Source organism: Carcharhinus amblyrhynchos, chromosome 21 (assembly GCF_965287045.1).
Source record: "Carcharhinus amblyrhynchos chromosome 21, sCarAmb.v2.hapA, whole genome shotgun sequence".
Classification (NCBI taxonomy): domain Eukaryota; kingdom Metazoa; phylum Chordata; class Chondrichthyes; order Carcharhiniformes; family Carcharhinidae; genus Carcharhinus; species Carcharhinus amblyrhynchos.
The window spans coordinates 1,442,255-1,467,561 of NC_137344.1; the positions used below are offsets into that span (position 1 = coordinate 1,442,255).

Sequence of the window (25,307 nt, forward strand, 5' to 3'; positions counted from 1 at the left end):
ATCAAGGTCAGAATAGAGCCTTCCTTAATATCTTCATTGCAGTCAAGGATTGGACCATAATGCTGCTAATGGTGGCATATTGATTACAATGAGTCTTTGTTTTATATAATGGGGACTTCTGGCAATGCATCCAAAACTCTATCCTGGATGGGAATATCATCTCCGAGGGTACGAGGGTCACTGTCAGCCTTTCCTTTTCAGTAGCTCCTGATGACATTGCTAAAGAATCATCAGAGTGCACAAGTCTTTCTCCTACGTCAAGGTGGCATGCCATGCTGGGTCAAAATGTACACATAAATACACAATACTCACCCTCATGACACATAAAGACAAACAGTCATGCCACTCCTGCAGAAACATACACAAAAACAGATAGCTCTCACATAGCAATTGGCAGTCAATAAGAGCACAGCTAAATTGTAATTTCTGTCCACTTCAGTAGGAAAAGTGATCTGAAATTTAAACTGGTAAATGGAATGATGATCATGAAATACCCGATTGTCATCAAAACTCATCTGGCTGACAAATATTCTTCACAGAAGGAAATCTGCCATCCTTACCTGGTCTGGTCTACATGTGACTCCACAACAGGACTGCCTCAGAAGTGGCCCTAAACCACACAGTTTGTACCAATCCGGTTTCTGAAGCCACAAATCAACTGCTTCTCCAGGGCAGGCTCCACGCTGCACACAACTCCGGCAGGCCCCGTTACTATGGCAGCACTCCCACCGCGGGGGGCGGGGGGGCGGAAAGCAGGACGGGCGGGGCTAAGGGAGATGCCGGGGCGGAGCCACAGCCCGGAAGGCGGGGTCAGCTGCCAGGGGCGGAGTCAGCTGCCAAGAGGCGGGGTCAGCAGTCGGGGGTTGGGATAGCAGGGTATAAAGAGCCGGGGCGGGCGGTAGTATCTGAGCTTCGCCGCTCTCGGTGTGGGTTCTGTCAGAGAGATGCTGGCCTCCGGACCCGGATCCAGCAGCATGTTGTGGCTGTGCGATAGCGGCTCCGGGCACCAACCTCGCCTCTGGGTAAGAACAGGTTGGGGGGATGTCGCGGTGAAGTGGAGGGAGTTGGGGTGCGGGGTGTCGTGGCGAGGAGGGGGGGGGGGGGGGGAGTTGGAAGGGTCGTGGTGAGGAGGGGGGGGGGGGGAGTTGGAAGGGTCGTGGTGAGGAGGGGGTTGCAGTGGTGAGGGGGAGTTTGGGGGGGGTTTGTGGGGGGCGGTTGCAGTGGTGAGGGGGGGTTTGTGGGGGGCGGTTGCAGTGGTGAGGGGGGGTTTGTGGGGGGGTTACAGTGGTGAGGGGGGGTTTGTGGGGGGGTTGCAGTGGTGAGAGGGAGTTTGGGGGGGGTTGTGGTGAGGTGGGGGGGGTTGCAGTGTTGGGGGGGGTTTGTGGGGGGGTTGCAGTGGTGAGGGGGAGTTTGGGGGGGGGTTTGTGGTGAGGTGGGGGGGTTGCAGTGGTGAGGGGGAGTTTTGGGGGGGGGTTTGTGGGGGGGTTGCAGTGGTGAGGGGGAGTTTGGGGGGGTTGGTGTAGTGGGGAGTTGGGGGGGGTCATGGTGAAGGTGATTTAGAGGATTGGGTGGGGTGTTGGTGGGGCTAATTGGGTGTTGAGGCAGGCTGAAGGGAGTTGGGGGGGGTGGAGGAGTTGCTGATGGGTGGGATGGGGTGTATTGGCTGAGGGGAAGTTGCTGTGTGGTGGGGAGGGAGTAGTTATTGTGGGGTTATGTGTTCCTTGCTTGATCCTGGCTCTAATTCACATTGCTCTGAGCTCCACACTTTGCCATCTGTCAGTGTGCATTAACTGGTTTGGTTTGGGTGTGTGGATGCAGCCAGTGAGGCCAGTGTTTATTGCAGTGTTAGCTGCCTTCCACTGGATGTGATGTTGGTGATGCAGAGATGTGGGTGTTGGACTGGGGTAAACACAGTAAGAAGTCTCATGACCAGGTTAAACTCCAATAGGTTTATAGTAGCAGATGCCACTAGCTTTTGGAGTACTGCTCCTTTATTAGGTAAGTACAGTGTTGATGGCCATTATGTATCATGGTTTGCAGCTGTTGGTATTATAAAAATTAACTTGAAGGTTATCCAGAGTGTTTTCACAGTCACCTGTACAGAACACAGGTTTGGGTAATGTAAGTGAAATACTGTGGATATTGAAATCTGAGACCAGGACAGAGCACATTAGAAAAACTCAAGTCTGGTAGCATCTGTTAGGAGAGAAAGTGGAGTTAATGACTGGAGTCTGCTTCATTTTGTAATCTCATATGACAAGACATTAACTCTACTTTCTCTCCTTACAGATGCTGCTGAGTTTTCCAGCATCCCCTGTTTGTGTTCTGATAATACCTGGCTGTTTTTTATGGATGCAGCCTCTAAATGTTATTGAATTAATTGATATTGTGCAACTTGTGCCATACCTGTTGAATCCTGTGGTGTGAGATGATGGGCCTTTTCAAGGGGACTCTGGCCCCTCAAGGTTTTCTCACTCATAACTGCTGCAACAGGCAGTGTTTGTTTGAGAATTTGTATATTGTAGAAACTGCAGTGCAGAGGCCTTTGTGGTGCCTGTATCCATTGTAATTGTCACTTTTACAATGCCCCCTTGCATGTCTGTCCCTGAGTCTGCAGCCTCCTAATGTTCTGCTCTTGTTGTTTATCACTGTGGTATCCACTTTAAGTGGGTGGTTGAGGACTGTCTAGTCATATCAGACACAAGAATGCATTTGTCTGTGGTTGTTTGTGTCCAGCATTAAAATCCACTGGATTACACAGGACACAGACTAGCTCTGTGATTGAACCCCCCCCCACACATTAGTGAAAATATCCCCCTGTCAGATACAAGCAAATATTTAACACAATTTGAAGATCCAATAACTTAATTTTTTTCTCAATTGTGGGGCTTGGTACCATACTTGATGACTGTCAATGTTCTGGACAGCACAGTTCATTGAAGAAAACAAAACTTTCAGGAAGATGAAAAAAGCTTGTTGATATGGCCCTTGTCACCCCAAAGGTCCAAAAACAGCAGGGTTGTGGAATTGCTTGTGGATGTGTCCATAATATTGTGATTAATCTTGTTTGTTGAAGATTGTAAGTATTGTCCTATAGTCAGATGTTTCAAATGAAAGCATTTCTCAGGAGGTTGGTGCTCACTCACTGCCTGAGCTGCTGAGTATCTAGTGATTTCCCTTGCTTCATGTTTCTATATTGCAGTGTTTTGATTGCTTTCTCCTCCTGACACTTGACCTGTACACACCAGTATTAGACTTGCTGTGTTTCACTTCAAATCTGTTGAATTGAAGTTTGGCTGGATTGATAAAAATAAAGCTTGTGTGACTGAGGAGAATCTGTGTCCATGTGACATTCTTTTGTGCACAAGGGACCGTGCCAAGACTTGAGGCTACAATGGATGCTTAACCTTATAAAATGTGGCTGTCCTATAGTGGGAATTACCTCCTGGTTTATTGAATATTTTTCCCAATCCCAGGTAGTGTTTGGTACAGCTAAAATTGCACTAACAATGGCTGTCATAATTTTGCACATTTTCAAGATGGGAGTAGATGATACAGCATTAAATATCAGCCTTTCAAATGGGGATTATTCAGCAGGATCAGGATCACTCACTAACAGTACAGAGTCACTGTTTATTCAGGATCACTAACTGTTACAGTCAGTGTTCAGGGTGAGGATCACTTGTTCTGGTTGCTCAGGATAAGGGTTAATTAATCAATATTTTGCTTTGGGACCAGTATTGATTCTTCCAGAGATTTTCCTATCTGAATAGTCAGACTCTGTTTCTCTTGTAACTACAGTAAAAAGTCTGACAACACCAGGTTTTAGTCCAACTGATTTATTTGATGGTAAACTCAAGCTTTCGAGGGGACTCCCTCTTTGTCAGGTGAATGGAGAGTTTCACCTGACAGAGGCAGTCCCCTTGAAAGCTTGAGTTTACTATCAAATAAATCGGTTGGACTAAAACCTGGTGTTGTCAGACCTTTTTACTGTTTACCCCAGTCCAATGCTGGCACATCCACATCTCTTGTAACTGCCCCAGAGTGAAAGAAGCTGCCTAAGGGGTGAGGACTATTCTGAAAGTCAGCTGGAACCTTTGACATCTGTTTGAAGTTTATTTATTAGTCACAAGTAGTCATTTCACTAATGAACTTAGTGAAAATCCCCTAGTCACCACACTCCAGTGCCTGTTCAGACACATGGAGGGAGAATTCAGCATGGCCAATGCACCCTAACCAACATGTCTTTTGGGCTGTGGGAGGAAACAGAACACCCAGAAGAAACCTGCACAGTGACCCAAGTTGGGAATTGAACCACTCTGCCACAGTGATCATGTTTTAGGATCTAAAGAATTTGATTATCTCTCTCATAAAACAAGCATCTGGCTTGCTTAACCTGAGCTGGAGTGAAGCCAGAGCTGTGTCTCCAAGAGAAAGGTGTTCAAGCACTTCATGATGCAATGCCATAAGAATGTTTGATTACCTTCCTGAGACTTAACACAGTTACATAGTGTTATGTGTGCTTGCTCACTCCAACTCCCCTTTCTTCTCTAAATTAGGTGTGATCAGAACAGTTTGGTTTGATTTAGTATTCTGTTAGTATACAGTGAAGTGTTATTTCTTGCACTATACAATCAAAGCATACCATTCATAGAGAAGGAAAGGAGAGTATGGAATGTAGAGTACAGAATGTAGTTAGTCATTTCTAGGGTGTAGAGAAAGATCAACTTAGTGTGAGGTAGGTCCATTCAAAAGTCTAACAGCAAGAAGCTGTTCTTCAGTCAGTTCTTGACAGAAGGTAGAAGAGAGAATGTCTGTCTGGGGTGTGCAGGGTCCTTAATTATGTTGGCTGCTTTGCTGAGATCGCTGGAATTGTTGACAGCCAGTGGATGGGAGGGTGGTTTGCATGATGTATTGGGCTACATTAACAACTTTTTGTAGTTCCTTGAGTCTTGGGCAGAGCAGCAGCCATACCAAGCTGTGGCAACGACAATGCTTTTCTACGGTGCAGCTGTAAAAAAAAAACAAGTCGTAGCTGACATGCCAAATTTCCTTAGTCTTCTGAGAAAGTAGAGGTATTGGTGGGGCTTCCTTAACTATAGTGTTGGCATGGAGACCAGGACAGGTTATTGATCTGGGCCCCTAAAAACTTAAAGCTCTTGATCCTTTCTACTTCATCCCTGTTGATATAGACAGGGACATGTTCTCTATGCTTCCTGAAGTTGATGACAATCTTTCATTTTGTGACATTGAGGGAGTCAAGACTGAAGAGAATATGTCCATTGGTGCAGTCTTTTGTGTAACTGTGCCTGTCATTGTGGCTTGAGGCTGTTGATTGCCTATACCCTCTGACAGGGCAGCACCAATGTTGAGAGAGGTCATTGTCTGATGAAACAGCTAGCCTATCTTCTTCTTCAGATGTGTATCATAGCCCCTGTGATGACTACCACAGAGGAATGGAGTTCTTCCAGCTGTGACCAGTCAATCAACCATTAAAAGTAATAGCCTGGCCATTTTTAGCTTTGAAACAACAATTGTTTTAAGGAATGGTACAGTCAGTTCCCATGGTAACTGAGTGGGTTAATATTTGATCTAGCTAATGCTGTCAGTTGTGCATGTAATCTGATGGTAAACGTGTTCACCTGGGCCCCATGCTGTGAGCTGTTAGTGAAGGATCCAATCATCTACAGTTCTATTCTTTAGAGTTGAGTAGGACTGATTGTAGGGTGTGGGGTTTGTGATGTTTGTGCTGATCTAGGGCTTTTTGACTTGAAGCTGATGGTTAATTGCAACATGTCATTTTTGCTTTGATGTCCAGATTTGATCTGTTTGGAAACCAAAAACAAGATTGTGCCTTGATTATCTGACTCATCTTGTTTATTATAGAAATCTTTATTAAAGAGCTTTTTTACCCTGTGCACTTATGAAGACCATTTTGAGAAGTATGCACAAGCACTGGCCAAAGTCAGTATTCCACCTAAAGGACAGGTTGCTATGGGGTCTTTTGAGTTGAGTCTGTCACCCAACATGCCTGCACTTCCTGTCAAAGCTGTTTGACCAGTAAACAGGAACTTGGTTTGATTTTTGCCTATGAATGCAGGCTGCTGAATAAACTTATCAAACTATCATTAGGAGGTGTCACGACATGTTTTGCTGTGCATGAAGCAGGGATTTCACCCCCCCCCCCCCTTAGAGGGGGGGACTTGCACATTGATGTAGGCCAAAATCTTGCTTTCCCTTGCTCGTTCCTGATCTGCAGCTTCCTGTGTGCTCCCTGGCCTCAGTGGCTTCAGGTTAATTCTGATGCACCCTGCTATAAATGGTAGTAATGTGGTGATGCTGGCATTGGACTGGGATGAGCACAGTAAGAAGTCCGTCAACACCAGGTTAAAGTCCAACAGGTTTATTTGATAGCACAAGCTTTCAGAATGTCTCCTTCAGGTGAGTGAGTTGTGTTCACAAACAGGGTGTACATAGACTCAATTTATAAGAATGGTTGGAATGCCTGTTTTTACAGGTAATCAAGCCTTATAGGTATGGACAGAGTGGAGAGTGGGTTAAGCCCAGGTTAGAGATATGTATTGTCTCCAGCCAGGACAGTTAGTGAGATTTTGCAAGCCCAGGCAAGTTGTTGGGGTTAGAGTGACATGAACCCAAGATCCCAGTCAAGGCCATGTGTGCAGAACTTGGTTATCAGTCTCTGTTCAGCAACTCCACATTATGTTCTGATCTCTGCCATTGGCAAACACTTATGGGCATTCAGCCTCTTGTCTGAAAATGACTGCTCAAGTGTTTCCTGACAGGGAACATTCTTGCCTGGTATTAGAACATAGAACAGCACAGTACAGGCCCTTTGGCCCTCCATGTTGTGCCAAACTAGGTCCAATCCCAAGATCAAGCTATCCCACTCCCTATCATTCTGGAGTGCTCCATGTGCCTATCCAACAATGCTTGAAAGTTCCAAAGTGTCTGACTCCAATATCACAGGCAGTCTACTCCACACCCCAACCTGAGTGAAGAATTTACCTCAGACATCCCCCCCTATCTCCCACCATGAACCTATAGTTATGCCCCCTAATAACAGCTACATCCACCTGAGGAAATAGTCTCTGCACATCCACTGAGTTGTCTCACCCTCCTCTGCTCCAAAGAGAAAAGCCCCAGCTCCCTCAATCTTTCCTCATAAGTCCTACCCCCCCCCCCCACCCAAACCAGGCAGCATTCTGGTAACTTTCCTCTACACTCTCTCTACAATGCTTCCACATCCTCCTTACAGTGAGGTGACCAGAACTGAACACTTTCAAATGTGGTCTCACCAACATCCAGTAGAGTTGCAGCATAACCCCCTGTTAATAAACACTAACACACTATAAGCCTTCACTGCTCTAGCCATGAGTGGCAATCTTCAGACATCAAAAGGTGTCCCAAGATCTCTGTTCCTCCACATTCCTCAGAATGCTGCCATTGCCCCTATAATCTGCATTCAAGTTTGTCCTACCAAAATAAATCGCCTCACTTATCAGGGTTAAACTTCATCTACCATGTTTTGGCCCAGCTCTGCATCCTATCAATGTCTCTTTGCAGCCTATAAGAGCCCTCCACCTCACCCACTACTCCATCAGTCTTGGTGTCATCAGCAAATTTACTAACCCACCCATCAGCCCCCTCTTCCAAGTCATTGATAAAAATCACAAATAGCAGAGGACCCAGCACTGACCCCTGTGGTACACTGCTAGTAACTGGCCTCCAGTCTGAATTTTCCTCCCTCCACTACCCTCTATCTTCCCTGAGACAGCCAGTTACTTATCCAATCAGCCCAATTTCCTTCTATCCCACACCACCTTACCTCCATGAGCCTACCATGGGGAACCTTATCAAACACCTTACTAAAATCCATGTATACAACATCAACTGCTCTACCTTCGTCCACATGTAATTACCACATCAAATTAATTGTCGAGTGGTGTTCATTCATCTGTTGTTGGGGAGACCATGCAGATGCAATGTACCATGCCTCAGGCCATCCCTTCCTGCAGCATATCAGGTAGACAATGTTGGCTGAGTTGCAAGAGTATGTACCATGTACCTGGTGGATGGTGTTCTCGTGTGAAATGATGGCATCCATGTCGATGATCCAGCACAGCTTGCAGGGTTGTGTGGTGTTGTGGTCACTGTTCTCCTGAAGGCTGGGTAATTTGCTGCAGACAGTGGTCTATTTGATGTTATGCAGTTGTTTTGAAGGCAAGAAATGGGGGTAGCCTTGGTGAGATGTTTGTCTTCATCAATGACATGTGAAAGGCTTGAGTAGATGTCTAGCTTCCCACTCTAGGGAAGTACTGGGTGACAAAGGGTAATCTGTCCACTGTGTCCTGTGTTTGTCTTCTGAGGAGGTTGGTGCAATTTTTAACTGACTCATCAGAACTGCTGATCGAGTCAAGCACCATTTCCTGCTCTTGAGGGCATCCTTCAGCATCTATAGGTGTCTGTGATCCTCCTCATCTGACAGATCCTGTATATGTGGAGGGTTTGGCCATAGGGATTACTACTTTAACATGTTTAGGGTGGAAACTGGAGAAGTGGAGTATCATGGGGTTATCTGTGGGCTTGGTACAATGAAGTGTTGAGGTGACTGTCCTTGATGGAGTTGCATTCTTGGACACGCAGCTGATTCCAGAGAGTAGTCCATGGTGAGTCTGGTAGGATGGAACTTGTTGTCGTCATTTGGTTGTTTCAATGATTGCTCACCATGAGTCAAAGGAAGAAAATGTTATCAATGTATCTAGTATATAGCCACTACTTGCCTTAAACAATTGCACAGCCTCAAACAGACCATTGTTCACAGCAAACTACCCAGCCTTCAGGAGAATGGTGACCATGACCCAACACAACCCTGCCACAGCAACCTCTGCAAGACATGCCAGATCATCACAGATGCCATCATCTCACATGAGAACACCATCCCTGGTACACAGTACATACTCTTGCAATTCAGCCAACATTGTCCTCATGATGCTGCAGGAAACGATATCCTGAGGCATAGTACATTGAGACCATGCAAACACTAAACAATGGATGAATGAATACCACTTGACAATCACTAGGCAAGAGTGTCCTCTTCCTGTCAGAACACTTCAGCATTTAGCATTTGATCTTTGGGTAAGTGTTCTCCAAGGTGACCTTTACCCCACATGGCTGAGCAGAAACTGATAGCCAAGTTCTGCACACATGAGGAAAGCCTCAATCAGGATCTTGGGTTCATGTCACACTATCTATAATCCCCATGACTTGCCTGGGCTTGCAAAATCTCTAACTGTCCTGGCTGGAGAGAATACACACCTTTATCCTGTGCTTAACCCTCTCCAGTCACTCAGTCTGTACCTTTTTAAGACTTGCATTCCAACATTATCTTGTAAATTGAGTTTCTGTATATGTCCTGTTTGTAAACACAACTCCTCATTCACCTGAAGAAGTGACACTCTGAAAGCTTGTGCTAACAAAGAAACCTATTGGACTTTAGCCTGATGAGACTTTTTACTATAAATGGTAATAGCCTGTGGGTAGCAGGTTGTAAGCCATTGACATGCAACCAAAAAACCCTAATGGGACAATGAGGAGGAATCCATCCAGCTTGTTGTGATTGTGCTGACTCTTTAATGCAACTTAATTCATTCTGTTCCCTAATTTTTCACCATAAATATTTTTCCCCACAAATATTTATTCAGTTCCATTTTGAAAGCAGCTGTTTGTATCTGTTTCCTTTCGGACAGCACCAATTCCATATCACAACTCCTCGTGCTACCCACAGATCTTTTCCCAGTCTTTAATCTTGTGTCCTCTGGCAACAGACCTGTGTACCACTGGAAACAATTTCTCCTTATTTACTCTATCTGAACCATCATGACTTGGCACACTTCTGTCTAATCTCCTTCTAACCTTCTTTGGTCTTAAGGTGAACAATACTTCAAACTTTCCACACTAATTGGCATCATACTTGGCACTTCTGTAAACCTTCACCTTTTCCAAGGCCTTGTGATCCTTGCTGAGGTGTGGTGCCCAGAATTGAGCTGTTAACCATCACTGTACACTGCACATGTCTAGAATTGAACAAATGGCATCCTAGCAATGGAATATTGTGCCTTACTCATCACTGGCGTAGGTTTGATTTGTTGTCTGCAAACTTCAAAATGCATCATGTAGCATGTTCAGATCTTTCATATATACTAAAGAGTAGGAATCCCAATACTCCTCTCTGGAATCTGTATACTACCAGTTTGAAAAGCATCTTCTTGCCACGATTCTGTGCTTTGTTCCTTGAGCTGTTTTATACACACTGCTACTGTGGTCCCTTTAAGCTTGTAAGCTTCAGTTTTGTTAGAAAGTTTGATTTACTTTAGCTTTTGCCATCAACTGGACTGCCCTCATTTGACTCCTGTTACTCCATCAGTGGTCTTGATCAGGGGTTCATCAAACATGGTTTGTCTTTATTAATTTCACTGGAACAATAGTGGTGGTAATATCATTAGGTGTGCAATCCAGAATCACAAGCTAATTGATATGTTCAAATCCCACCATGGCAGCTGGTAGAATTTTAAATTCCATTTTTAAAAAAAATCTGGAATTAATGCTAATCCTGGTAATAATGACCATGAAATTATCATTGCTTATTGGTAAAAGCCCATCTGGTTCATATCCTTTAGATAGAAATCTGCTGTCATGCAACTGCAGAGCCACAGCAGTGTGGCTGACTCTTAACTGCCCTCAAAGGGCATTTAGGGATGAGAACAAATGCTGGTTTTTGCCAATGACACCCACAGTCCATCAACAAATCTTTTAAAGCCTGTACTTTTTTAAAGGACAATTTTGCCCCAGATTATTGTCCATTTTCCCCATTATTCACATTGGGTTGACTGGCCTATTTTTAAAAATCCTTTTAACCCTCATTGGTCTCCTTCTGCACCAAAAGGATTCTTTCAGCCCATGGAATCTGCACCAATTCCGCATCTTACCTAGACCTTTACACCCATCTGGCTGATCCCCGTAACCCCTAATCCAATGTACCTACACAACGTGGGCAAATGAGCAGAAGTGGCAGATCGAATTTAACCTGAAAAGTGAGTACCCAACAAGGGAAGGAGCTGTGCTGGACCTAATTCTGGGGAATGAAGCAGGACAAGATGTTGGGGAAGCATTTTGATAGCAATCACAATATGGTTCAGTTTAGATTTGTTATGGACAAGTTGGAAAAATTTTGGATTGGGAGAGTAGATTTTAACAAAATTAGGCAGGTTCTGGCCAAGGTAGACTGGAATGAGTTACTTGTGGAGAAATCTACAGAAGAGCAGTGAGGGATTTTTGAAGATGAAATGGGGAGGGTACAAACCCAACATGTTTCCCCTGGGGTAATAGGAAGGTGTAACGAACACAACCATGGATGACCAGAGACATTCAGGATACAATGAGAAGGAAAGAGGCTTTCAGTAAGTATGAGGGGAGTAAGCCTGTGGCAGCATTAGTGGAGTCCAGAAAGTGCAGGATTCACCTTAAGAAATCAATTAGAGCAAAGGGGATATGAGAAATCTCTGGCTGATAAAAGTAGAGAAAATCTAAGATTCTATAAGTATATCAAGGGAAGAGGATAACCAGGCAGAGTAGGGACCAAGGGGGAAATCTAAGTGGAGGCAGAGAACATTGGGTGTTAAATGAATATTTCACATCTGGCTTCACCATGAGAATGAGGTGGTAGTTATGGAACTTGGAGCAAGGCTGAGGCTCTAGAGAAAATTATCATAGGGAGTGACAAGGTATTGGTGGGCTTAAGTGGATAAATCTCCAGGTCTGGATGAATTGTGTCCCAGCTTGTGGAAGGCAAGAGGAAATTACAGGGGCTCTGACCCAAATTTTTAATTCCTCCTTGGCCACTGGGGAGGTGGAGATGCCAGTGTTGGACTAGGTTAAACACAAGTCTCAACACCAGGTTGAAGTCTAACAGGTTTATTTGGTTGCAAACACCACTAGCTTTTGGGGTTCTGCCCCTTTGTCAGGTGAGTAGGGTGTTCTGATCACAAACAGGGCATATAAAGACACTCAGTTTACAGAATACTGATTTTTAGAATGCAAGTATTTACAGCTAATTGAGTGACTTGCCTGGGCTTGCAACATCTTTTTGCCCTGTCCAGAGACAATACACACTTTTTAACCTATGCTTAATGCTGTCTCCACTCCTGTCTTAAAGGAGAGAGCCTATCTTAGACAGCCACGTGAGCAGGCTACATATAGGGGGATATAGCAGGCCTTACTAAACATTGTAGGCTTGGGATTATGTTTTTGCCTCAGGGATGTTAGTCTTTGCCTGTTTAATAATGAATTTTTTGACTCCACAGGCATTTAAGTCCAGCAAGGGGCATGCATGCGGCAGGTTGTAGTGGGCTGCTCTTGGACGTTGCTTCGGGAGTTGCCTATTGCTTCATGTCGTTAGTGTGCTTAAACTGGACCATCTTGAGGGCAACATGACAGCTCAGACTATCTCTGTTGCTGTGCGGACACATGGATTTGGGCCTGTCTGTGGGAGTTTGCATGTTCTCCCTGTGGTTGTGTGGGTTTCCTCCCACATCCCAAAGATGTGCTTTTAGGCTGATTGGGTAACAAATTGTCCCTATATTGGACCTCCCTGATCCTCACACATTAGGCGTAGACTAAAATCATGAATAGGTCAATGAGACAGTGGGACGGCGGCATGGGCTCGTTGGGCCGAAGGGCCTGTTTCCGTGCTGTGTTGTTCTTTGTTCTATCTCTTTGGAGAGAAGACTTGATCAGGCTAGTCAGCATGGTTTTGTCAGAGGGAGGTATGGCTAACAAATTTGAATTTTTTGAGCATGTAACCAGATGTATGGATGAAGGGAGAGCAGTTGATGTAGTTTACATAACTTCAGCGAAGCCTTTGATAAAGTCCCACATAGGAGTCTTAAGGCACATGGGATACAGGGTAATCTGAAGTGGATTCATAATTGGCTTAGCAGTAGGAGACAGTGGGACAGATGGCTTTCAGTGACCAGTGGTGCACCATGGATCTGTGCTGTTTGTCATTCAATAAATGACATTAACTGTGGGGTAGAAGCAGTAAGTTTGCTGATGAGACAAAGACTGGCCAGATGGTTAACAGTGAGGTTGAGTGTCTTGGGTTACAGGAAGATGTAGATGAGATGGTCAAATGGGTGGATAAGTGGCAGATGGAATTTCACCCTGAAAAATGAGATGATGCACTTTGGAAGGAGTAATTTGACAAAGAAGTATACTGTGAAAGGTCTGACACTGGGAAATGCCAAAGAAGACAGGGATCTTGGGTGTGTTTGTCCATAGACCTGTGAAGGCAGGTTAATAGGGTGGTGAAAAAGGCATATGGCACACTTGCCTTTATCAATCAGGGCATAGATTACAAAAGCAGAGAGGTCATGATGGAGCTGTATAGAACTTTGAGGTCACAGCTGGAGTACTGTGTGCAGTTCTGGTCACCACATAGGAAGGGTTGGGAGGGGTGTGTGCAGAAGAGATTTACCAGGATGCTGCCTGGGATGGAACATTAAGTTATGGAGAGGTTGGAAAGGCTTGGTGTTTTCATTGGAGCAGAGAAGACTGAGGGGCAACTTGATTGAGGTGTTCAAATTATTTGGGGCATGGACAGAGCAGATAAGGAGCAGCTGTTTTCCCCCATAGCTGAAGGGTCAGTTACAAGGGGACACAAGTTAAGTGAGGGGTGGGAAATTTGGGGGATTTAAGCAAAAAGTTTTTTTAAGGGTGGTGACTGTCTAGAACTTGCTGCCTGGGAGGGTGGTGGAGGCAGGGTACCTCATTCCTTTAAAAAGTACATGGCATGACATAACATTTAAGGCTCTGGGCCAAGTGCTAGCAAGTGGGATTAAGTGGGCCAGTCAAGGCCTTTCATGTGTCAATGCCAACTCAATGGGCTGAAGGGCATCTTCTGCACTGGGATTCTGTGAACCTGGGATACTCTGGCAGAATTTAGCATGGCCAATCCACCTTACCCACACCTTTTGGACTGAGGAAACTAGAGCACCCAGAAGAAACCCATGCAGACCTGGGGAGAATGTGCAAAATCTGCTCAGACACACCCAAGGCTAGAATTGAACCTGGTCCCTTGTGCTGAGGCTGCAGGGCTAACCAGTGTCAGCGTGCTCCTTTTACTAAACAATCTCTAAAACAATATGCTGAATAGACATAGCTGGTCATTAGGTGACTACTCTTTCCAGGAGGCAAGCCAACAGATGTTTATAGGATTCCTGGAATCCATAACCATTGTTGATTTTTAGTTGGTCAGGAAACAAGCCTGGGGCCTATAGATAAAGAAATTATCCTCTACACAGGAAGAGGACTATTTACAAATGTTTAGTTTTAAATGTTCAATTGTGGGAAATATTTGGTTCCTGTATAGTGTTTTTAAGTGTTTGGTTTCATCTCCAACACTGAGTCATAAGGTTGTGGGGTCACTCCAGACCCCTCCCAGCACTCAGTTCTAGAATGTTCTTATTGGCTATCCTATTAATCTTGCTCTTTCCACCCTTCTGGTTCTTTGATCCCTTTTAATATGTTTCCTTTTTCTCAATGTTTGGACCATTATAAAACCACTTAGTCTCTCAGAGCCTTTCCTGATTTTTTTTTTCAGAACTATTCCATCTCTTAATCTTCTCTGCAAGGAGAACAATCTCTGCTGTTCCAGTCACTCCATCTGATTGGTTCCAGGTTAGAAGGAACCATTCAAGTAAACTTCCTCTGTGTGTCTTCCCCAAGCCCTAACATCCATCTTAGTGTGGAGCCCAGAATTGCCCACAGATTCTATCTGGAGCCTTGCCACTGATGTCTAAAGTTGTGGCTTCTGCCCCTTTTGCCTTGAGGAACCAATTGGGACTGTGAGTAATCACCCAAGGGGATGAAGCCCTATCCTTGGCAAGTGACATCAAGGGTATTGGGGACTGCTGGCCTCTGTACACTTTTTGCTTGTTAATAAATACCCTTTGAGTTCCTAATACTATCTAAGTGCAGATCATAAGAATAATGAAATTCTTTTGTAACAAAACATATCACTTTAAGTTGCATTTGTTATATCGTTGTCCAATTCACTAGTCTTTATCCAGCTGATGTCAATATCTTCCTGGTTTACTACATGAGTTTGTCACCTTTAAACTGAGATGCCCTGTACACCAACATCCAGGTCATTAATATATATCATAAAGCAGTTGCTGTAATATTGACCCCTAGAGATGCAAAAGAAGTTGTAGGCTGCTGAGCCTGACCTCAGTCTTTAGTAAGATTGAGTCCATTAAGGATGAGATTCTGAAATACTTATAAGTGTATTGGGAAAATAGGGCAAAGTCTGCATGGTCTCAAGAGCTTATTGCTGACAAATCTTAGAATTCTTTGAGGAGCTAATGAGCAGATGAGAAACTAGAACTAGTAGATGCTATCTACTTAGATTTCCGGAAGGCCTTTAAGGTTTCATAGAGGAGGCTGCTGAATAGAACATAAAACATTACAGTGCAGAACAGGCCCTTCAGCCCATGATGTTGCACTGACCAATTAAGAGAAAAGCAATGACCCTCTAACCTAAACCAATCCCTTTCCATCCATAAACCTATCCACGGACCTCTTAAACACCCCCAAACTAGGCGCATCTACAACTGCAGCAGGCAGGGCATTTCATTCCCCCACCACCCTCTGGGTAAAAAGCCCATGGTGTTAGAAGCAAAGTACCAGCAAGGATACAATGCCTTGTACCAGTCAGCCAAAGAGTGGGGATAAAAAGACCCTTTTCTGGTGACTAGCAGAGTTTTGCAGGTGTCAGTGTTGGAACCACAACTTTTCATGCTAGACATCAGTCTTCCAGATGAAGGAACTTGGCATTGTGGCTAAGTTTGTGGATGATAAAAAGATAGCTGGAGGGACAGGTATAATGTGAGTTGGTGGGAAGGCTGCACAAGGACATAGGCAGTTAGGAGAATGAGCAAAGAAGCAGCAGATGGAATAGAATGTGGGAAAGTGAGGCAAGAATAAAGGTGTAAACTATTTTCTAATGGGGAGCAAATTCCCAATTGGGAGCAACCTTGGGCCCCATATCTAAGAAGGCTGTGCTGACCTTTGGATAGAGAGAATGAAAAACCTGATGTATAAGGAGTGTTTGAGGACTCTGGGTCTGTACTCTGGAGTTTAGAAGGATGAGGGTGATCTCTTGAAACTCTCCAGGCCTTTAGGTATCCTGTAAGAGTGGACATGTGGAAGATGGCTTCCATTAACAGGAGAGACTTGGATCCAAGGGCACAGCCTCAGTAAAGGAACAACTCTTTAGAATTGAGATGAGGAATTTCTTCAGCCAGAGGACAGTGAATTTATAAAATTCACTGCTACAAAAGGCTGGAGATCAGGTCATTGTGTATTTAAGACCTTGATGGGCTGAATGGCCTAATTATGCTATGGTCTTATGGTCTAACACCTCTGATAATGTCCTTGTAATTTGAAGAGCTTCTCACCACAACACTCTGCTGTCTTCACCAGCTTCTTATTGACTGTTCCTTTAATCCATGTTTTATTTGCTGAGTGTCTATCACATGGTATTTTGTTTGCTTTTATACATCAATTGCATTACACTCATCAATTCAGTTATTTCATCAAAAGTTGGTCAAACATGAAATTAAGAACAGCTGGTTGAGTAACACCTGTGGAGGGAGGAATGAGTTAATGTTTCAGTTTGACAGGAGGTCACAGACCCAATGTCTAAACAGACCTGTAAACGTTTAGCTTTACTTCCTTTGGTTTTCATATAACATGGAAGTGCTCACTTTCTTGCATGCTGTTTCTAAGTTATATAAATGATTTAGATTTGAATGTAGGAGGTTGCTCAGTAAATTCACAGGTGATATGGAAATTGGTGGGGTGGTAAATAGTGAAGAGATTACAGGAAGATATAGGTGGGCTGGTCAGTGGCAAATGGAATTTAATCTGGGTAAGTGTGAGGTGTTGCACTTGGGCAGGATGCAAGGCAAGGGAATGTATGATGAATGATGGGACCCTGGGAAGCACCCAAGGATCAGGGATGTGGTGTACATATACACTGGTCCCTTAAGGTAGCAGGGCAGGTAGATAGTGGCTAAGATGGGATATGGGTGTACTTGCCTCAAATATAAAAGACCTGGGATGTAAAGGAGTACTGAGCTGCAAATAAAGCTGAAGGTTTGTGGTGCAGTTTGCAGACTTGGCCTGTCCTGGAGGTTTAGAAAGGCAGCAAGTGAGCCAAGACACTGACAGTGCTGAGTTGCTGCTGGATGATGCTGCGTCATCAGAGTACACTGATCTTGTTTCTAACCACAAGTGGATTACAGTTTGGTTGCAACATCCTTCCCTGCTGACACCCAACTGTTTGATTCAACAAATTTTAACAATGCTTTTATATTCAGGGTTTTGAGACTATAATTGAACCCATTACAGCAGTATTTCTGGAAATGGTGCAGGGTATCTGCACCCAGCCTCATCAAACTTGCATTGATATGAAACACCTATATGACCACTGGACATGCCATTATGACCAGAGAATCTTCCAGTCTGATTAGAGGATACATGCCTGCCAGCACACCAGATAACACTCCTATTTTGTTTTAGGAAGTAGACCAGAGGATCTCTTCCATGTCAGTGGGCATGTCTGAGGAGCAGTGGAGGATCTTTAAGGAGATCTTGGTGCTCAGCGGAAATTTATTCCGATGGTCAAAAAGGATAGTAGGAGGAGAGGTAATAAGCTGTGGATAACGAAGGAGGTGAAGGAAAGTGTTAAACTAAAAGCAGAGGAATTTAGAGTAGCTAAGAGTAGTGGGTGAGAAGAGGATTGGGAGAGGTTTAAATGTCAACAAAGATGACAAAGAAGTTGATAAAGAAGGGTAGGAGAAACTATGAAGCTGGGCTAGTGCTTAATATAAAAAAGATAGCAAGATTTTTTTATAAATATATAAAAAGGAAGAGGCTGGCTAGGGTGAATGTTGGTCCTTTAGAGGATGAGAAAGGGGACCTAGTGGTAGGGGATGGGGATATGGCTAAGGTATTGAATAACTTTTTTGTTTGTCTTCACGGAGGAGGACGTGAATAATTTGCCGGGTGTTAGCGATGGAAAGGTGGTAGGACTGGAGGGTCTTAATGACATTACTGTTACTAGAGAGGCGGTGCTCGACAGACTGGAGGGGGCTGATTGTGGACAAGTCCCCAGGACCGGATGGAATGCATCCGAGGGTTCTGAAAGAAATGGCGGAGGTGATAGTGGATGCCTTGGTGGTTATTTTCCAAACGTCACTGGATTCCAGGGAAGTGCCAGATGATTGGAAAACAGCTAATGTTACGCCGTTGTTTAAGAAGGGTGCCAGGCAAAAGGCGGGGAATTATAGGCTGGTTAGTTTAACGTCTGGTAGGTAAAATGTTAGAATCTGTCATTTAAGGAGGAAATTGTGAGGCATCTTGAAGGGAATTGCTTGATAGAGCAGACGCAGCACAGTTTCATTAAAGGGAAGTCGTGTCTGACAAATTTACTGGAGTTCTATGAGGATGTGTCTAGGGCAGTGGATAGAGGAGAGCCGGTGGATGTGGTCTTTCTAGATTTTCAGAAGGCGTTTGACTAAGTACCTCACAAGAGGTTATTGCAGAAGGTCGAGGGACATGGAGTTGGGGGTAGGGTGTTAGCGTGGATAGAGGATTGGTTGTCAAATAGGAGGCAGAGCGTGGGGGTCAACGGGTGCTATTCGGATTGGCGGATGGTGACTAGTGGAGTGCCCCAGGGGTCGGTGCTGGGGCCTCAGCTTTTTACCATTTATATAGATGATCTGGAGGAGGGAACCGAGTGTAGTGTCGAAATTTGCTGATGACACCAAGATTGGGGGAACGGCAAATTGTGCAGAGGGTGTGGAGAGTCTGCAGAAGGATCTAGATAGGCTGGGTGAATGGGCCAGGAAATGGCAAATGGAATTTAATGTTGGCAAGTGTGAGGTGGTCCACTTTGGTAGGAAGGACTATTACTTATGGGGCAAAAAACTGCAGCAGGCGACGGTGCAGAGGGACCTCAGGGTCCTTGTGCATGAGTTGCAAAAACCCAGCCTGCAGGTGCAGCAGGTGGTCAGGAAGGCAAATGGGATGCTGGCCTTCATAGCGAGGGGGATTGAATATAAAAGTAGGGAGGTCTTGCTGCAGCTGTATAGAACATTGGTTAGGCTGCAGCTGGAGTACTGTGTGCAGTTTTGGGCACTGCACCTGTGCAAAGATATATTGGCCTTGGAGGGAGTGCAGAGGAGGTTTACCAGGCTGATACCAGAGTTGAGGGGGTTGAGCTATGAGAGGCTGAATAAACTGGGCTTGTACTCGTTAGAGTTTAGAAGAATGAGGGGAGATCTCATTGAGAGGTACAAGATGATGAATGGGATGGATAGGATAGAGGTGGAAAGACTCTTCCTGCTCAAAAAAGACAGTAGGACTAGGGGGCACAGCCTCAAGATAAAAGGGGGGCGGTTTAGAACGGAGTTGAGGAGGAACTTCTTCACTCAAAGGGTGGTGAATCTCTGGAATTCTCTGCCCGTTGAAGTGGTGGAGGCTGCCTCTTAAATATTAAGACGTGGGTTGATGGGTTTTTGATAGGAGAGGGGATTAAGGGTTATGGGGAGAGGGCGGGAAAGTGGAACTGAGCAGCGACAGATCAGCCATGATCTTATTGAATGGCGGGGCAGGCTCAAAGGGCTGGATGGCCTACTCCTGCTCCTATTTCTTATGTTCTTATGTCTCCATCAAAGGATGGTGCTCACTCAGACTGAACCAGGAGTTATAGCTTTTGAGTTTCAAAGAATCACTACAGTGCTATCTAGCCTTTTGATTTTGCACAGGCTGTCTGAGCATCACATCCCTATAACCCCACATTTCTCACTGATCCCCCTAAACTACACATTGTGGGATGTTAAGGGGTAATTTAGCAAGGCCAAACCACCTAATGAGCACATCTTTCCACTATAGGAGGAAAGTGGAGCACTCAGATGAACTTGCACAGATACAGAGAAAATGTGCAAACACAACTCAGTCAGCCAAGGCCAGAATTGAACCCTTGGCACTGAGGCAGCAATGCTAACCACTGCCACCCTCCTAGAGTGGAACTTGGACCAAAACTGACTCAAGCAAGAACTTTATCAACTGAGCATGCTAGACAATAGTTAAGTAAAACACCCTCTCCATTATCCTTAAAGTTCTTACTCTATTAAACATTGCCTCTATGTCCCTCTGGATGTTTGAGTGCATTTCCTGGGATATGTTTGAGTTTTGAGTCAATACCTACTTGGTCTTAGACTGAGTCAGATTCCCTTCTCTGCAATCTGGAATCAAACTGGCAGTAGCACACCATTGCTGATGTAACTGAATAGTCATTGATATTGAGATCCCAGCACTGACCCCCTTGCAGCCACATCTGATGCCCACAACATTGTACCAGTCAACTTCAATGTGCACAATAAGCTCATTTACCTTGTTTTGTATACTGCACACTTAGTACAACACCCTCAGTCCTGCATTGGCCACCTCCCTTCTCATACTTGTCACCTTTTTGCTCTGCCTGAGGCTAGATTCCTGCCACTTTCTGTACTTTCTCTGTTCTGTTATGTGGTCTGGAAACTTTACTAACCTCTCCTGAGCCCTTAGCTCCTTTAACTAGTTGAAAGTCCTCATCATTAACTTGCACTTCCACCCTCTTCTTTAATTTTGATTTTCTAAAGACAATTTACTAGGACTCTGGTCCCAGCATGATTCAAATGAAATCCATCCCATTGGAACAGTCCCCTCTTCCCCAATACTGGTGCCAATGTCCCATGAATTCAAACCCTTCTCTCCCACACCAATCTTTGAGCCATGCATTTACCTCAATCTTGTTGACCCTGTGCCAATTAGCTCATTGCTCAGGTAATAATCCAGAGATTATTTGGTTCTGCTTTTTAATTTGGCCCCTAGCTGCTTATACTTAGAACCTCTTCCTGTTCTACCCATTTCATTGGTATCTGAAAAACAACTGGGTCTTTACTCTCCCAAACTCAAGCACCAGGCAGGCAACATAACATTCAATCTGGTAATGCCCTGAGCTATACTATTCTCAGTTACAACTACATTTTTTCCTCCCTGTACCATGGTGCTGTGGCCACTTTGCTCATCTTTGCTGCAGTACCTGTTTCCATCCAAGCAGGAAGCAAGAATCTCAAACCTGTTGGATAAATTCAGGGATGGAGGCTCCTGCAACCTTTGCAGCCACAACCTCTTGTCCCTGGCCACATTCAAGGTATTTAATCTAAGGGCTGGGAATGGTTCCTGGAAGAGTGTCCAGGTATTTCTCCCCCTCCCTGATGTCACAGCGTCTACTCGCCTCCAAGTCTACTCACCTGGAAGTAGGTGAAATCATGAAAAGCAGTCATGAGGGGGTTCAGGCTGCAATTGACAGTTGAGAAGGGGAATACTTGCCTGGGTGCTGTTCAGAAATGTCACGGAAAGCAGTCGTCAAGGGATCCTTGCTGCAGTCATTGGAAAAGCAGCACCAGCCAGGCTCAGAGGGAGTGGCCTTTGTGGAGGATGGAATCCAGTGGGGTTCTGGCTGAGTGGCTACCAGCATTGCTGGAAGGCTTCAGATCTAGACTCCTGTGGCAGGAAAAATTTCTGCCAGCAGCAGAATTGGCTGGCCAGTTTGGGGCAATAGTGCCTTGTGACAGAGGCAGGGAGCTGGATACCACAGTACTTCAGTGTCACCACCCTAATTGCCTTCAGGTACAATGACTTGGTTGTTCCAGTTTTCTTGCACTATTGAGATCAAGACCCTTGCTATTAAGTATACAACAACCAGAAAAACTGGCTGAGAAGACTTATCAGGATGTTAAAAGCTGACTTCACTCCTAAGTCACTAATCAGTTCTGATTCTACAAACAATTCATGGCAACTCAGTAAGGCATCCTCCAGGATGCCTTCCAGAACTAGCTGGGTGCTGGCCTCTGACACTAAGCCATTCAGAAGAAATTAGCTGAATAGAACTTAGAGTTCAAGAGCACAACCTCAATGGAGTTGGCAACCAAGGAAGCAGCACAGTTGGGTGTCAGTGCTCAGGTGTACAAGGTAGCAGAAGCCCCAGAGTTTGGCATTGCCAATGGCATGCCACCAGTGTGATCAGACAGGCCACAAGGGGTCAAATTGCTGGACATGGGAAGTCCAAAGTTGCAAGTGCTAGCAGTGGGCCACATTGCTGTCATTGCTGGGTAAGCTCAGAAGGAAGAAACAGGCCCACACTGCCAGCCATGGTGAGGACAGTCAGCTGGCTCTGGGGGGGGGGGGGAGCAGAAAGATCTCTGGCCGGACATCCTGTTGGTATGGGGTGAAACTGCTTAGTTCTGGGTCCTCCCTAAATTGGAAGGGAAGAGTGAAAATGGAAATTGTGGGGTGGCAGTGTTTTAGATCTTGAATCAGAATTGGGGGGGGGTGGGGAGGGGGGACAGGGGGTTAAACACACTGTCATTAAAACCTGTCAAGATCACACTGCTAAACACAGCATACCCTCCAAGGCTCATGTGCTAGTGAAGGTACAATTAAGGGATCAATGGACACAATTGCCACTAGTAAAAGGTGATTACCCTGTGTTTGTTCTGGCTACAGAAACTGAAATTAAATTGGGGCATGGCAGACTCAAACACAACATTGCAAGTCATCTGCTGACCAGACAGTAAAGTAGGCTTTGAAGAGGTCATGGGTGCCATCCCCAGTTAGCACTGCAGCTTCTGGGCAATACTGTGCCCTATGGGATTGGGGCTGTTCTGTCTTGCATTATGCCAAATGGGGAGGCAGGCCCATCACATTCTCATCAAGAACATTGACAAAGATGGAGGAAATATTTGTTCAAGTGGAAAAAGGAGGTTTGGGCATTCTTTTTCAAGAAGTTTTATCTTTCTCACACCAGGCATTTTGTACTTCTGACAGACAATAGGCCTTTCACAACCATGTCTGGACTATACATAGGAATACTGTCCATGGTGGCAGCTTGATTGCAAAGGTGGGCTTTGGTGCTGTCAGCCTACTTGTGGATCAGATCCCATACAAGTGCAGATGCCCTGTCAAGGCAGCCTTTGCCTAGGAATAAGGCTGGAACCTGAAGATGTTCTTCACACTGGAAGATAGTTCTAGTAGCCACTAACCAAGTGTGGAATGCCACTCAGCACAGTCCAATTATAAGCCAGGTAGTGAATCTGGTTCTGAGGGAGGTTAAGTAGCAGGAATTGCCCAGAATTGCACCCTTTGCCTCAAAGATAGGGGTTGTCTGTAGTGGATGGATGTCAAGTTTGAAAGTCATTCCCCTGTTAAGAAAAGTGACACTCTGAGATGTTGCGAATGAAAAATAACAAGAAGCTATCTTTGGCCAAATGCTGATGCAGAAATTGAAAGTAGGATTGTGAATCCTGTGGTCTGGAAGGAGCTGCCTTTGTCACCTTGCCTTCTGTAGGAAAGGCTTCATTTGACTCTGGGTCAGTGGATGCCCATTCACCAGAGTTATTTGGCTATGAAATCTGTCAGTGGAGTCAATGCTGGACAAACTCAATGAAATCTTTATCTGGCTTGACAATCCAGAACAAGCAGTCAGTGACAATGGACCTCAGTGTGGCACAAGATTACATGGAGCAAGTGGAACACCACAATCAGATTGGCACCATATCACCTGGCAATAAATGGTCAGGCAGAGCAATTTGTATAGACCCTAAAACAGTGTCTGCCATTGGAAGGAAAGGGTTGCTAGGGCAGTGAATGCACAATTTTGTGCATCTATTGAAACATGACAGTCCACTGCACCAGCTTTGTTAATGTTCAACCAGAAATTGAGAACCATGTTGGACTGCTGCAGCCAGGGAGAGCAAAACCAGATTGGTGGCATAGTGGACAGTGAAAAATTGCCAATTGTAACAGGATCTTGATCGATTGGACCAGTGGCTGACAAATAGCAGATGGAGTTTAATTTAGACAAATGCAAGGTGATGCATTTTGATTAACTGAGTAAGTCCTGCCTTGGTTCAATGCTCAGATGTTGAGGAGAGTTGCAGAACAGAGATCTAGGGGTACATGTTCATACTTAAGTGGTAAAGAAGGCATTTGGCATGCTTGATTTCATTGGTCGAACATTGAATACAGGAGTTGGGACATCTTGTTGAAGCTGTACAAGACATTGGTAAGGCCACACTTAGGGTGACAGAATCACAGTATTCTATTATAGAAAGGATATTAAACTAGAAAGAGTGCAGAACAGATTTACTAAGATGCTGGCAGGACTTGATGGATTGAGTTATAAGGAGAGTCTGAATAGACTGGGACTTTTCTCTCTGGAGGGTGACCTTATAGAGGTCTATAAATAATGAGGCATAGTCAAGGTAGAAAGTCATATCTCTTCCCAAAGGTAGGGAAGTCTGAAGCTGAGGGGGGAGAGATGCCTGTTTTTTTTTAGTTTGGTAAGTATCAGGAACAAGCTGCCAGAGGTGGTGGTGTTGGGTACAATTTTATCTTTTCAAAGTGTTTAGATAGCTACATGGATATGATGGGTATGGGATATGGACCAAATGCAGGCAATTGGATTAGCTTAGAGCTTTTAAAACCGAGCAGCATGGACAAGTTGGGCCAAAAGGACTGTTTCCATGCTGTAAACCTCTGACTCTGATTCTAAGGGACAGATGGCCAGAAGAGCAGGAACCTCAAAGTCAAGGGCTGTTTACATAGTTTGTTCCAGCCAGGAATTATACACTGGGGAGAAGTGGACTCCAGCACCAGTTGACCAAATGGGACCTTTTGGTCTTACACAATACAGACCAGGGGTGAGCTAGTCTGGAGGAGACATGTGAACTTGTTGTTTGCAGCACTGCATCAAAGGTGGAAAGTCCCACATAAGCCAGAGTTGGCCAGACTGGACCCATTGTCACTTGAGCTACATGTTCCAGAGCCAGGATTGGCCACCCCAGGGAGGAAGCAGCAGCCATCCCCCACCATGAGCAGCATGATCTGCCAAAAATCCTGGGAGACTACTCCAGGAAAGGTTCCTGAGTTGAGGAAATAGCCTTTGTGAAACTGTTACCCCCATGTCCATGTGACCTGTCAGAATGGACTTTAGTGTGGGGATTGTAGTAGTGAAATCTCTCAATATTCCTCATTTTGTGTGTATATATTGGCACCAATGCCTGTGTAAATATTTTCAAAATTGTACATGTGCTTGGTTGTAGGAGTTTAGAATTAAA

General features: G+C 44.9%; 2 protein-coding genes across 3 annotated transcripts in view; one reads left to right on the forward strand and one right to left on the reverse strand.

Moving 5' to 3' along the window:
• The window catches only part of LOC145356516 (ras-associating and dilute domain-containing protein-like), a 185,432-nt gene extending 184,738 nt beyond the window's left edge, over window positions 1–694 (reverse strand). The window contains exon 1 of the mRNA XM_080209251.1: window positions 561–694. The gene's annotated coding sequence lies outside the window, so the exon portion shown is untranslated. The remainder of the gene's footprint in view (window positions 1–560) is intronic.
• A 245-nt stretch (window positions 695–939) lies between these two features.
• Window positions 940–25,307, forward strand: part of abcc3 (ATP-binding cassette, sub-family C (CFTR/MRP), member 3) — a 159,610-nt gene continuing 135,242 nt past the window's right edge. For both annotated transcript variants that reach the window (XR_013889153.1, XM_080209254.1), the window contains exon 1: window positions 940–1,022. Coding sequence is in view for 1 of the 2 variants with exons in the window: in XM_080209254.1 (XP_080065380.1) it covers window positions 945–1,022 (78 nt within the window). In the remaining variant the exon portion in view is untranslated. The remainder of the gene's footprint in view (window positions 1,023–25,307) is intronic.